General features: G+C 37.6%; 1 protein-coding gene across 1 annotated transcript in view; it reads left to right on the top strand.

The window, feature by feature from the left end:
* The window catches only part of LOC107845077 (protein ARABIDILLO 1), a 29,379-nt gene extending 16,973 nt beyond the window's left edge, over nt 1-12,406 (top strand). Inside the window, exons 6-12 of the mRNA XM_016689350.2 lie at nt 2,159-2,246; nt 5,696-5,790; nt 8,476-8,539; nt 9,666-9,841; nt 10,928-11,149; nt 11,597-11,681; nt 11,782-12,406. Coding sequence (XP_016544836.1) covers nt 2,159-2,246; nt 5,696-5,790; nt 8,476-8,539; nt 9,666-9,841; nt 10,928-11,149; nt 11,597-11,681; nt 11,782-11,958 — 907 coding nt within the window. The 3' untranslated portion in view covers nt 11,959-12,406. The remainder of the gene's footprint in view (nt 1-2,158; nt 2,247-5,695; nt 5,791-8,475; nt 8,540-9,665; nt 9,842-10,927; nt 11,150-11,596; nt 11,682-11,781) is intronic.
* Nucleotides 12,407-13,053: the final 647 nt, after the last annotated feature.

Here is a 13,053-nt window from a genome sequence, read left to right as displayed (position 1 = left end):
CAGAAAAGTATGTAATTTCATACAACAAAATTATTATTTGATTGCAAAAAAGTATTTATGTTTATTTGTGATAGTGAAGATGGTTTATAATGGTGGTTGCGGTGACAATGATTGATGTTTGTGATTAGTAATGTTGGTGGTGATAGCTGTGATGGTTGGTATTGTAGTGATTGTTATGTTGGTGATAGTTGATAATAGTGGTGGTGGTTGTGATGTGATGTTGCTTGATGTTAGTAGTTGGAGGTGTTGATTGTGATGGCTGAAAAATGAATGCACGATGGTTGACGATGTGTTGGTGCTAGTTGGAGATGTTGTTAGTTGTGATGGTGGAGATGGTTGCTAGTAGAGATAAATTGTAGCGATGGTAGTGGTTGAAGTGATGGAAGAGGTTGCGTTATTAGTGACAATGGTGGTGGTGGTCGAAGAATGTGTGGAGGTTGTGATGTATTAGTGGTAGTTAGCGGTGGTCCTAGTTGTGATAGATGAGTTGGTCGATAGTAAGGATTGACCGTAAGTGGTTGATGATGGTGGTGCTGTTGCCGGCGGTGAATATAATTAGAATAATAAAAGTAGTAGATGTGGTAGCGGTTGACAATAGTGGTTGGTAGCGATATTTGTTGTCGATGGCGGTTGTGATAGTGGAGGTGGTTGGTGGTGGTGGGTGGTGGTTGACAATAGTGGCGGTGACAGAGGTGGTTAGTGGTGGTGACTGATGATTATGAATTAGAATGGCGGTGAATATTATCCAACACCAAAATACCTCTTCAGACCTGTTAAGATTTGATTTTAGATCTGAATAATTAAGACTTATTTAGACCTATTAAGAGCTAAAATTTTGATAAAAAACAAACGCACTTAATGGTTTGAAATCTGAACTATTCAGATTCAGAAATCTGAACTATTTAGATTCAGACCTCCATTAAGTGCAAACAAATGAGCCCTAAATCTGTGGCTCATGTTCTTTTGTATTTTGGGCATAAATTGGGCTATGCCCGGTCATACTATGGATCTTTTGATCGTTGGATGAATACAGGTAAGAGAAATAGAGAGGAAGATTGGTGGAAGATCATCCCAACATGTATTTGGTGGACACTATGAAACTCAAGACATTTTGAAAATACTAGCAATTCCATTCAAAAGATTACGATGAATTGTCTTAGTTTGTTCTTCTTTTGGTGTAAACAAAACTTATGGGGGGAAAGTGTAAAAATTACAGATATTGTAGGAGCTTTTCCCCCTTTGTTTTTGCTCTTTTTGATGATGTAAGGTTAAATTCAGCAACAGTTATGGTGTTGAGTTTTATATAGTTTATACAAACGGATACCTTTCTAAAAAAAAGATTGCGGAACTATAGACCTTATCAGTCTGATTGGATGTATTTTTAAGATTAGCTCCAAGACTCTAACTGAAAGGCTAAAAAGGGCGGTGGATAACAATGTTGTCAAAGGTGCGCTTAAAAGCGCTCTCAAGCCTTGAGGTGGCACTCAAAACATGTTGAGCGCTTCACCTCGCTTAACGTGCGCTTCAGTGTCATCATCAAAAAACGTTTTTCCTTGAGAATAGGGGAGAGCACATCGACCGATTCAGTCCGGTTTTATTATGGTCGGTTCGGTTTCTTGGTTGTAGTATCTTCAAAGTCAGATTTGCTTCATAATCTAATATGTTTTTTTGAAGAGGGTAACTTGTACTTCATATCCAAAAAAGGCTCAGCACCATCAAGCAGGTGCTAAGGCGAAAGGTTTCAATCACAAAATAGGTTAATGGGTGATCCTATGTACAACTGCTAACAATCACAAAATAAGGTTAATGGGTGATCTTAGGTACAACTGCTAACTTACAGATTGTCAAAGAAATCTACAAAAACTGCTATCTCCCCCATTACATCCTATTTACACCAAAAATAAAAAAGATTGAGGCAATTCATCTTAATTTTGTGGATGGGATTGCTTTTGTTCTCAAAATGTCTGTGGTTCATCTCTGTCCATACCGTCTACCAAATACATGCTGGAATGCTCTGCCACCAGTTTTCCTAATCTATGTGAAACAGTATTCATGGCCCTAAACACCTGTCACCTTAGGTCCATATATCATCTCTCGTTGCTATTCATTTTAACTATATTTTGTCTCTCATTGTTTTGCTTTCCTTCTTGTGATTTAGGCAAGAAGCTGCTGGAGCATTATGGAATCTGTCATTTGATGACAGAAATCGTGAAGCAATTGCGGCATCTGGTGGTGTTGAGGCTTTGGTATGGTGTTAATCTAACATTGGCCTTTTTTTTTCCTGAAATTAGAAAATACTTCTTAGTTATAGATGTACATGTTTCCCTGATATTTTTTATCTTACTGCAAGCAGTCAACATATCTGGAAATCAGGTATTTTGTAGATCTTGCTAACTTGGTTTAGTTTGTAGTTTAAGAATGGTCAGCTCAAAAGTGGAAGGAGACTATATATTGGTGGTCAATTCATGTCATTTTTAGCTATTTGCAGTCAAGGCTGTCATCAGTTTGTGATGGTTTTGTAATCTTCTTGCAAGCAATTAGCATATCTGGGAATCAGGTTTTACGTTAATGTTGCTGATTCGTTCTAGTTTGTAGTTTAAGAATGGTCAGCTAAAAAATGGAAGGAGCCTATATATTGGTGGTCAACTCATGTGCTATTGAGGTTTTCATCAGTTTGTGACTCATTCTGGACCGCATTATCACATCACTAATACAAACTGATACAACTTAAGATACATGAATAATTGAAAGAAGTTGACTAATAAAAATAGCAGGATAGGAATTCCATCATGAAGAACAGGAGGAGGTTATCAAAAATTGAAACAGAAGGAATCGGAGACCCTATCTGAACGTTTAAGGTTACTATTAGCATATGCAACCAATCACCTCGAAAGAAAAAAAAAATGAAACTGGTAACATTTTATTCACAACAGCACTAAGGCAGTGCAAACCTATTTTACAGATTACAAAGCCCTATCATATCTAGCAAAGATTCGGTATCCTCTACCCTACTTCTTTACATCAAAAATAAAATAAATGAACACCATTCATCTTAACTTCCCAAAAGGGCTTGTGCTTATCTTCAAAGATTCTATTGTTCCTTTCCTTCCATATAGTCCACCATATACAGGCAGGTACTAGACTCCACCACGATTTCTTCTTCACGTTTCCACCTTCGTTGTCTCCACACTCCAAAAGCTCAACAGTGGTTGCTGGCGTGGTCCAATTTATTCCAACCATGCTCAGGAAGAGTTGGCACAACTGTGATGTAAGAGCACAGTGAATAAATAGATGACTGTTGGTTTTCAGAGCTCTACCACACATAATACATCTCGAACATAAATGAAAGCCCATCCTTTGCAACTTTTCTTGAGTAAGGCAAGCTCTTCTTGTCACCAGCCATGAGAAGCAAATGACCTTGGAAGGAGCTTTTGCTTTCCAAATTTCCTTCCATGGCCATTTGTCTGTTTGCTGACTTGTGATTGAAAGTTTTGACTAAGCAGATTTAACTGTAAAGATCCCATTAATACTGATCTTCCAAATTAAAGTATCATCATGCTCCTTCAATCCTTTAAATCCCTTCAAGATTCCAAAGAATTCAGCAGCTCTCTCAAGTTCCCAATCATTAAGTCATCTCAGCAACTCTCTCAAGTTCCCAGTCATAAAGTCCTCTCCTAAAGATGATATTCCAACCATGCTGGCCTCATGCTTCTTCCAGTTTAATTTCAGGCCTTGTAGTGATGCTGTAAAATTCAGGAAACAGAAGATATATCTTTGACGAAAGCTTTGAAGTTCCATCGGAACAAAGAGGGTTCCAAGCTTCACATTGATGTTTATCTATCTCAAATATGCAAAAACTCCTCGAAAAAAAGCCTTAACACTATCTGTATTTAACAACAAAACCCCAATTGAAAGACATGATTATTCCTAAATCTCTTTTTTTTTTTTGAGTAAGGTAACTTTTGTATTAAGGCCAGTACTTAGGTAGTACTGAAAAACCATATTTACAGAGGGAGAATAGATACAGAATACCAAAAAATTAAACCAAAAGCAAAATAACAGAATACAGTTTAGTTTGATCTTCTGTACTGAATTCCTTCTATCTTCAAAACATCTGTCATTTCTTCTCTTCCAAATATTCCACCATATAAATGATGGGATGATCCTCCATCTCTCTCCGACTCCTGCACCCACTATCCCTAAATCCTTTTCAGCCCGCAATAGAACAATGAGCTGAATGCTCCACTACCACTCCCAGGTAAATGACTCGACCTATATAATTGATTTGGAGTCTTTCTCCTGCCACTCTCAAGTCAACACTTACTTGGAATCAAATCATTGATCTGGAGTACCTTTAACCAAAATTTGACATTCAACTTGTTTGTAACAATCCGCAAGCCTTTTAATGTGGTATTCCTTGCATGGATCATGAAAATGGCTTTCCAAACACTTTCTAGCCAATTCTTGAAGATCTCGCAGCTCTTTAAGTGTAGCCTTGGACACTTTTGGTCTTGGAATAAGTCAATGATTCAAACATGATGTCCAGGATCATGTCAATCATGGTTTTAATCCTTTATCCAAAAATGATAACTACATCACTAAGCTTTGAGAAGATTTGCTAGTCGTGGGTATGTTAAACTAGAATAATGTTAGGAGATTCTCGGCTAGACGTTGATACTAAGACCTCATTTGTTTTAGACATTGATACTAAGGCCTCATTTGTTTTAGACATTGATACTAAGGCCTCATTTGTTTTAGACATTGGTACTAAGGCCTCATTTGTTTTAATTAACATTAAGGTGCTGTGCATGAAGTTTTATGTGTCTATTTGCATACACATCTGAACATTAAGATGTTGTACTAAGATCTGGATACTAAAATTGAGACTATTCGGCTTTTAAACTAATACTATATCAACAAAATATTTTAGTAAAAGTATATGGTTAGTGGTGGTTGTGGGTGCAGATTGTGGATGGTGTTGACTAATGGTGGTGTTGTGGGTAGTAGCTAGTGGGTGATCATGTTGGTAGATGATAGTGATAGCTAATAGCTATGATGAATAATGATAGTGGTGACAGATGATGGTGATTATCGGTTGTTATTGGAGGTGGTTGTGGTAATGGTGGTGACGATTGTACGGTGGCTAGTGCTGATGGTAACTGATTGTAGTAATTGGCAGCAGTGGTGGTTATAGCTAAGGATGGTGTGGGTGGTGGATCATGTAGTTGATAATGGTGGGCGGAGGTGGCAGTATTTGATAATGGTAGGCAGTGGCTGCAGCGGCGAATCAATGAAATAAGTGAGCTGCTATTTTTGTTGAAATTTTGAGCAGACGTCTTAATGATATTAAGACTTCGCTATAGACCTGAATCATTCAAAATTTATTCGGACTCATTAAGTTATTGTAACATTAAAAAAACAAATGCACTTAATGGTTAAGATCTGAATGAGTTAGATTCCGATCTAAAAATCAAACAAATTGAATGGAATTATTCAGTTTAAGACCTTCGTTAAGTGTAAACAAATGAGGTCTAATAATGTGGTTGCCATCTGTTTTATTTTTCCGGTTATAGAGAGCAGTCGAATGATGGTTTTCTTTCTTGGTTCATACGTTTCTGCTGAGTAATATAATTCCAAATATGCTCCTTTTTAAGTTGAAGGTTGATGTTATTCTTTCATCTTGTTTGATTGCCAGGTTGCTCTTGCACAATCGTGCTCAAATGCTTCTCCTGGCTTGCAGGAGAGGGCTGCTGGTGCTTTGTGGGGATTGTCTGTATCAGAAGCAAACAGGTCTGTAAAATTATTTGCTTTTGTGGTGGTGATGCTAGAATAGCATATCTCTTTTCTTTTGGATTAGTGTGCTAGATTAGCATATCTATTTTGTCTCGGGACACTATGTGTACCTAATTTTGAAGACATAACGAAGTAAATAAAAGTGTGTTTTCTCTCACAATTTAAGTTCTTAGCTGAGATAGTTACACACTTCAACATGGTATCTAAGCAGGCAAAGGTCATGGATACGAGTCTCATCTCCATCTATTTTCAAAAAAGTAATTTTATGTGCTTAGCCCAGGACAAGAACCAGGCTAGCGTGTGAGGGGGCGTACGTTAATAAAAATGTGCTCTCTCTAATAGCTTAAGCTGTTAGAGGAGATAGTCACACAGTTAAACACTACTACTGCTTGCAGTGATGCTTCTGTTGCATTAAATTAATAGTCTTGGGTTTTTCATTAATTTCCGCGAAGATCTTTCTATAAACAATTTTCTACTGTATCTATGAATCGTATCAGGCTGAATGGCCACCATAATTTTTCCTGACCCTTTTTTTTAGATTAAACTACACTTGTTTTTAATGTTTTGTAATTCATCCTTTCCCTTTGTTATTTTATTTTAATTTGTTTGTTGGTAGATAACAGTTCTATTAGAAAAGATTCAAGGAAGATTCGAAGAGGACTGATAGACATCATATTTTGAACCTCAAATATCTGATAACCCTCATAAGAATCTGCTTGAGATTGTGTAATGTATTATCTCCGTAGGTGTCGGGGAGTGGTCCCCCCCTCCCCGACACCTACGGAGTAGGTATGAACCGGGTCGTCCCCTTATTATCTGTACATGCATCAGACAATTGTTGAGCATGTGTTGCATAATCAGGTGATGTTTAGCACCACTTTAAGTTTGAGATGATTGTATGTAGACCTTTGTCCTCCATTGCTGCCACTTTTCTCTTTGACCAAATTATTGCAAATTGGAGAAAATGAATTCAGACTACAGAAACTTCAATGTTGAGTATTATTGAAGTGATGAACTGCGTAATCTAGGATCTTTTCATTGTAAAGAATAGCACAGAAGAGGAAATATTCTCTCCAGAAGCACGCTTTTTATTGTATCCACAAATGTCGAAACTGTCAATTTGGTAGCTCCAGCTCACTATGATTGTGATCCTGCTCTAAATCTCTACTTAAGCTGAGACTTGTCCAATTTTTTGCCGTGATCTTGCTGTCAGGCTCCACATTTGATTGTCCGAATGACTTCATGATCACAACGATCACTACAACTGCAACACCAATTCGTGATTTCTGAAAACTTGTGTTGAGATCTATTATATTATCTAGCTTTATGTTTTACTCAAATTTATTCTACTTTGTGTTAAGTCCAAGTTCTTTTTCCTTCTTTAAACCATCTCTCATCTTAACCATCACCGGAGAGAACTTTCGGGATTTGAGCTTTGGAAGGGACTTCCACAATTGGGAGGTGACAGAGTTTCAAAGGTTGTTGGCCTTACATCAGATTGATAATTCTGATGCTTTGTGGTGGGGTTTGAGGAATAACGGAGTTTTCTTTGTTAGATCTTTTTATGAGAAACTTTTGATTAGAGAGTAAGTTGCATTTTCCAGTAGTTCAATATGGACTGCGCAGGTACCGAGGAAGGTGTGCTTTTTTTCTTGGCTAGTTGCTAGAGGGGTGATTTTGATGGCGGAAAATCTTAGAATGCGGAAGATTGTCTAAGGAGGCTGGGAGGATGTCGTTCATCTTCTTCTGCATTGTGATTTTACCATGAGGTTATGGTGGGATATGTTTAGTTGGTTTGGAACTTCTTGAGAAATGCCATAAACTGTGAAAGATTTAATATTTTATTGGAGGAGTGGGAGAAGATGTAGGGCATGGAATTTGGTTCCTCTTGCGATGACCTGGGTTTGTTTGGATAGAGAGAAACATGAGAGCTTTTGATGGGGTAGAGTTGAGTTTTATTCTTTTTATACTATTTCATCTTGTCCAAACTCCAAAGCAAGCGGTCATGTAAATCATGTGTCTATTCGGATCTTTCCTTTATAAGAACAATATAAATGTGGCACTTTCAGGCAAAATACCGGGGATTTTTGATACTAGAGTCCCAAAACCCAGGAAATTAAGCCAATGATCGACTAGCTGTGGGGTAGTCTTCGGTTACTTATTTTCTTTTGGTGCACCCATAAAGTTCCTTGTTGTATAGAAGAATTGGTGGAGTTCGTAGAGAATCATGCCGTTCTGTAGATTCTTTACCTTTTGGTATACCCCTTGTATACGGCCTGATTTTTTGTCCTGTTTATAAATGAAATACGTGTACCTAATTTAAAAAAAACTCACCAAGGTCACCACAATAATCCTTCTCCAGCATTGGCATATTACATTACCCACCGTTAACTCTGGGTAGGTAACAGAAAGGGGCACATATACAGCATGATGCCAACATAAATTGGATGGAAGTGAGCATAACTTGAACCACTAGGCCCTGAGCTTAATTGAATATGAAATTCAGTTCTTCATGTTTCTGCCCATTGCTTTATGTTATTTTCTTAGCCACGTTGCAACAGCACAATTTACTTTCTCTTTACGCGATTTAAAATTAATCTAACACGTTGCAACAGCACAATTTACTTTCTCTTTACTCGATTTAAAATTAATCTAATTTATAATTATTGAATCCTGTAATAGTATCGCAATTGGACGAGAAGGAGGTGTGGCACCACTTATAGCACTTGCGCGATCTGATGCTGAGGTAAATCTGGTGCAACTTCTATATGATGTATATAGATTTTTTTCCATGCCTACCTGGTCGCTCCTCTTTTCCATGCTGTCCACAACTTGTGGAGGCTTAATTTGTTTGATTTGTTAATTTTAGTTCCTACTATTGAATTATCTCATCTTCCTCAATTATAATTAAATTGGGTCCTTGCAACCTGTGGATCTCAGTTGCCATCTATGTTGCTCTTGACTCTTCAAAAATGTCAGCAGGTGCGTGTCGGATTCGCCCAAAGTAGTGTATTTTTGGAGAATCCAACACGGGTGTGGCATCAAAAGTGAAGAGTCCGCTCAACTTAGGTTGCCATACCTAGCAATTATGTTACTACTATTTGTGGCACCTCAACATGTGCTAAAAACATGGGGATATTAACATTTGTGAATTTGTGTTACTCAAGGGGAAACTAAATCACTTCTTCTGTATTTAGTGTTGTACCATTAATTGGTAACTCTTTTTCCATTTTCCTCTGAAAAATTTTAGATGCAGTTAGCTAGCTCTTCAAACTTAAAAAGAAGAACTAACCAGCCTCTCCAATGATGGCTAGGCTTTAATAAAAATATATTCTCTTCAGAGTTGCGTAGTTTAGAAAGTAAATTTAGGATAATCTTTTTGATCTCTAGAGTTTGTTTTAGGCTTAAACCCTTCCATGGCATGTTTCATCAAAAAAAGAAAAACCCTTCCATGGCATGTTAGCTAGTGCAGCTTTCACTAATTCCACCTTAAAAGTACTAAACCATCAAGTCACAAAATCTGCAAGTGGATAGTAGTTCCAACGTCTTTCATATAATCTCTGAATATATTGTCTTGTTAATCTGCCATAGTTAGATGTAGCATCTATTGGACATTTGTTTATGTATCTACAAGTCGTTTTACCTGACGGTGTAATGTTAATGATGCCTTATGTATTAATACACAGAAATTTATCCGTATTATCCCTTTCTGGGACATAAAACTATTCTGTTTATTGGCATGTAATAACAAATGCATGGTACTCTGAATCATATATGTTTTTCTGCCTTGTGGAGTCTGAGTGTAATTATTTTTGAGAAATGAGTATGAGTATGATTATGCTTGTACATACCTAAATTTCCCCTCTTTCCAGGATGTCCATGAAACTGCAGCAGGGGCTCTCTGGAATCTTGCTTTCAACCCTGGTAATGCTTTCCGTATAGTGGAGGAAGGGGGGGTTCCTGCCCTTGTTCATCTTTGTTCGTCATCTATCTCAAAAATGGCACGCTTTATGGCTGCATTGGCGTTGGCTTATATGTTTGATGGAAGGTACTTGACAAAGTTTTCATCCGTGTACCCTATACTAAAATACTCTGTGCTATTTAGTATAGGTTTATTCAAATAAGTTTGTCCTGCTTTGTCTTAGTATGATACTTACTTTTCCTGAAGCCATTTATTCCTGGCACTCTTCTCATTATATTTAGTAATCCAATTTAGCTTTAGCTGTTTCAAAGGAGACAACTAACTGGAGCGAGGTTTTTTCATCTCTTATTATGCTTAATAACAAGCGTGTAGTTTCTGTTCTCCTTCAAGTGTCTGAGCTGTTTAAGATGGAGGAATGAGGCAATTGTTATTTGAACATTTTTACCTTTTTAGTTCTTTTATCAGTTGTGGCTACTGGTAGATATTTGTAAAGAAAAGGACTACCTTGGCAGCACAAGTTTGCTTATCTCACAGCGCAAAAAACTTCCATGTAGATATCGGTTTGAGAGAACTACTTGATGAGATCCGTTTGGATGTCATTTTTTTGCTTGAATGGGGATTAATATCCTGTGGAGGAGTTCAATGGCATTTAGTTAACTTTGACTGGTTGTCAACTGTGTAGGTTTGATGAGTTATGGAGATAGAGAAACTTGCTTTTCTTGTGATAAGTCTCGCGGGACGATCACATATGCTTTTCTTTGGACAAGTTTTGATGTTCATTCCTGTTTTGTGACTGAACACTTGGGTACCCACTCCATGGGAGAGGCTAAACAAAAACTCTCGTGATTGGATTTTGTGAGAAATTCAGCGAAAATCTTTAAAACTACAACTTCTTCACTATGGGTGTCTGCAAAGGGAAAAGAAAGTTAAACAATGTGGTTTCTGAGATGTTCTCACTTGTCAAAGGAAAGCAGAAATGATTGAGGCCTTGAGGCATTCTTCTTTTTTTTTTTTTTTGATGAAGTAAGATTAATATTAAAAGTATCAAGAAGATGCACAAAAGCACTGTACAGATGCTGTTACAAAAGTGAGATTGAGAGCTCTGTTACAAAAGTTCGGTGCTAGAAATGATCGAGGCATTCTGGAACATTGTTGCATTCTTTCCTTGTGTGCATCCGAGTAAAAGTTAAAATGCGATTTTCTTTTTAACAGAATGGATGAAGTTGCACTTGTGGGAACTTCTTCAGATAGCAACTCTAAGAGTGTAAACTTAGATGGAGCTCGAAGAATGGCTTTAAAGAACATTGAAGCTTTTATCCTTGCATTTTCTGATCCACAAGCATTTTCTGCTGCTGCTGCATCATCCGTCCCTGCAGCATTGACTCAAGTTACTGAATCAGCTCGTATTCACGAGGCAGGTCATCTTAGGTGCAGGTATGCATGTTGCCCCCCCACCATTCCTTTTCCATCCTTTTTAATTTAATGTTTACTGATAAGAATGTCTTATAAACATAAACATACTTATCATAATAAAAATTATACATCATGTCTGTAATTTACTTTGTGGGTTGTGTGCGACATTCACCATCTGAAAAAGCCGTCTGTTTCTCGCTCATTGAGACTTGTACGACTTAATGCCTATGCATTTCATGGGGAAGAAACATGGAAATGCTACTGAGTTGATTTTATGAAATTCAACACATTGCTTGATCTTCATCATTTCGTGACATGGTAAGATTGAAATATGTGGTGCTTGGCTGTTTTAGCTACTCTCTTGGGTCCCAAATTCTCTCTTGCCTTGTTGAATCTTCGTCTTTTATCCCCTTTCTTAGATATCCTTCTGCCTTTTTATTAATGATTTTTCTTAAATTGCCTCTTCAGTGGAGCTGAGATTGGAAGATTCGTTACGATGTTACGTAATTCTTCTTCTATTCTCAAAGCATGTGCTGCATTTGCTCTTCTTCAGGTAGACTATTCTCTGTCAGAGTGGCATTGACATTCTTCTGATATCAGCTTTTTTTATTTGAACGGGCAACTTAACTGATATTGTGTTTACATTTTTATAGTTCACAATCCCTGGTGGTCGGCATGCACAACATCATGTTTACCTATTGCAGAACACTGGAGCATCAAGGATTTTGCGTGCTGCTGCTGCCGCAGCCACTGCCCCTATTGAAGCCAAAATCTTTGCACGAATCGTACTTCGAAACTTGGAGCACCATCATATAGAATCCTCAGCCTAAGGCCTGTTGAGGACTAGTCCTAGGCTTGTGCATTTCGACCACTGCCATTGGTGCCTTACTCAGCAATCGTGGTAGGTATACTCCTTTCAGTGGCGTTGACATAAAGCTGCTAGTTCGTGTTAGCGCACCAAAAGTAACAGTGCTGGCTTTTGGGAAGAAGCACAAGCTTCTTATTTTTCTACCCAAACGGCTGCCTCTTTTTGAGTTTCTATTAGTTTTATTTCTTGGGTACATATAGGCTGTGTGATTTTGATAGATCTATTGGGCAGCGCGTTATATATATAGTTCCCAAGTCCAGTTGTGTTTCAGATTCTGTATTTTACTGTGCACTGGCAGTTTGTTTAATACCTGTACATTATAGAGCTGCAGAGACGTCAGCATGCTGACAATTTCTGTACAAAGACTTCAAAGAATTTCTATGATATACTTCTTGTGTTTGGATGATGAAGTGCATGGTGGTGTCTTTCAAGCATCTAACATATTTTGCTAGTATTATATTTGCCAATGGTCGAATCAACTTCTAAACTTGAAGTCTTATTGGGTGATATTGGTCTCATTTTAGAAATATGAGTCTATGCTCTTGATGGAGGGTTATAAATCCTCGGTCTCATTAGGGGTGTAGTGGCACAAATTTTGACCCTTTCATGGCCCCTTCGCGAGATTTGGACCTACAAATCGAGAAATGGTCCAAATGTTATACGAGAGCGATCATTGATAGGTTCACCAAATACGGTCATTTCATTGCATTGAAGATTGCATACTTACTCTAATCTAATGCAATGGCGGAAGAAGTGTTGTTGGAGTAATAGAGTAAGTTACATGGCTTTCGACAAACCATTGCCATGGACTAATATCCTTAATATTGTCATTTGCCTGCATTAGAAGATAACATAGGCAGCAAATGATGCAGGAGGATGAAATCTTATTGCTAACAAGAGGACATAAAGGCTCATATGACTAGGTAAACTTGAAATGATGGCGTTATAATCACGTCTTTCTCAGTTTAATTTTGTACAATACTGACTTAAGATGATCCTAAATTAAAGAAATACGATGGATGAGGATTGATATTGCCAACGTGTGAACTTATTTTTA

This window comes from Capsicum annuum, chromosome 8, assembly GCF_002878395.1.
Source record: "Capsicum annuum cultivar UCD-10X-F1 chromosome 8, UCD10Xv1.1, whole genome shotgun sequence".
Taxonomy (NCBI): domain Eukaryota; kingdom Viridiplantae; phylum Streptophyta; class Magnoliopsida; order Solanales; family Solanaceae; genus Capsicum; species Capsicum annuum.
The sequence above is the reverse complement of the archived record's forward strand: the minus strand, read 5'-3'. Positions and strand labels throughout refer to the sequence as shown.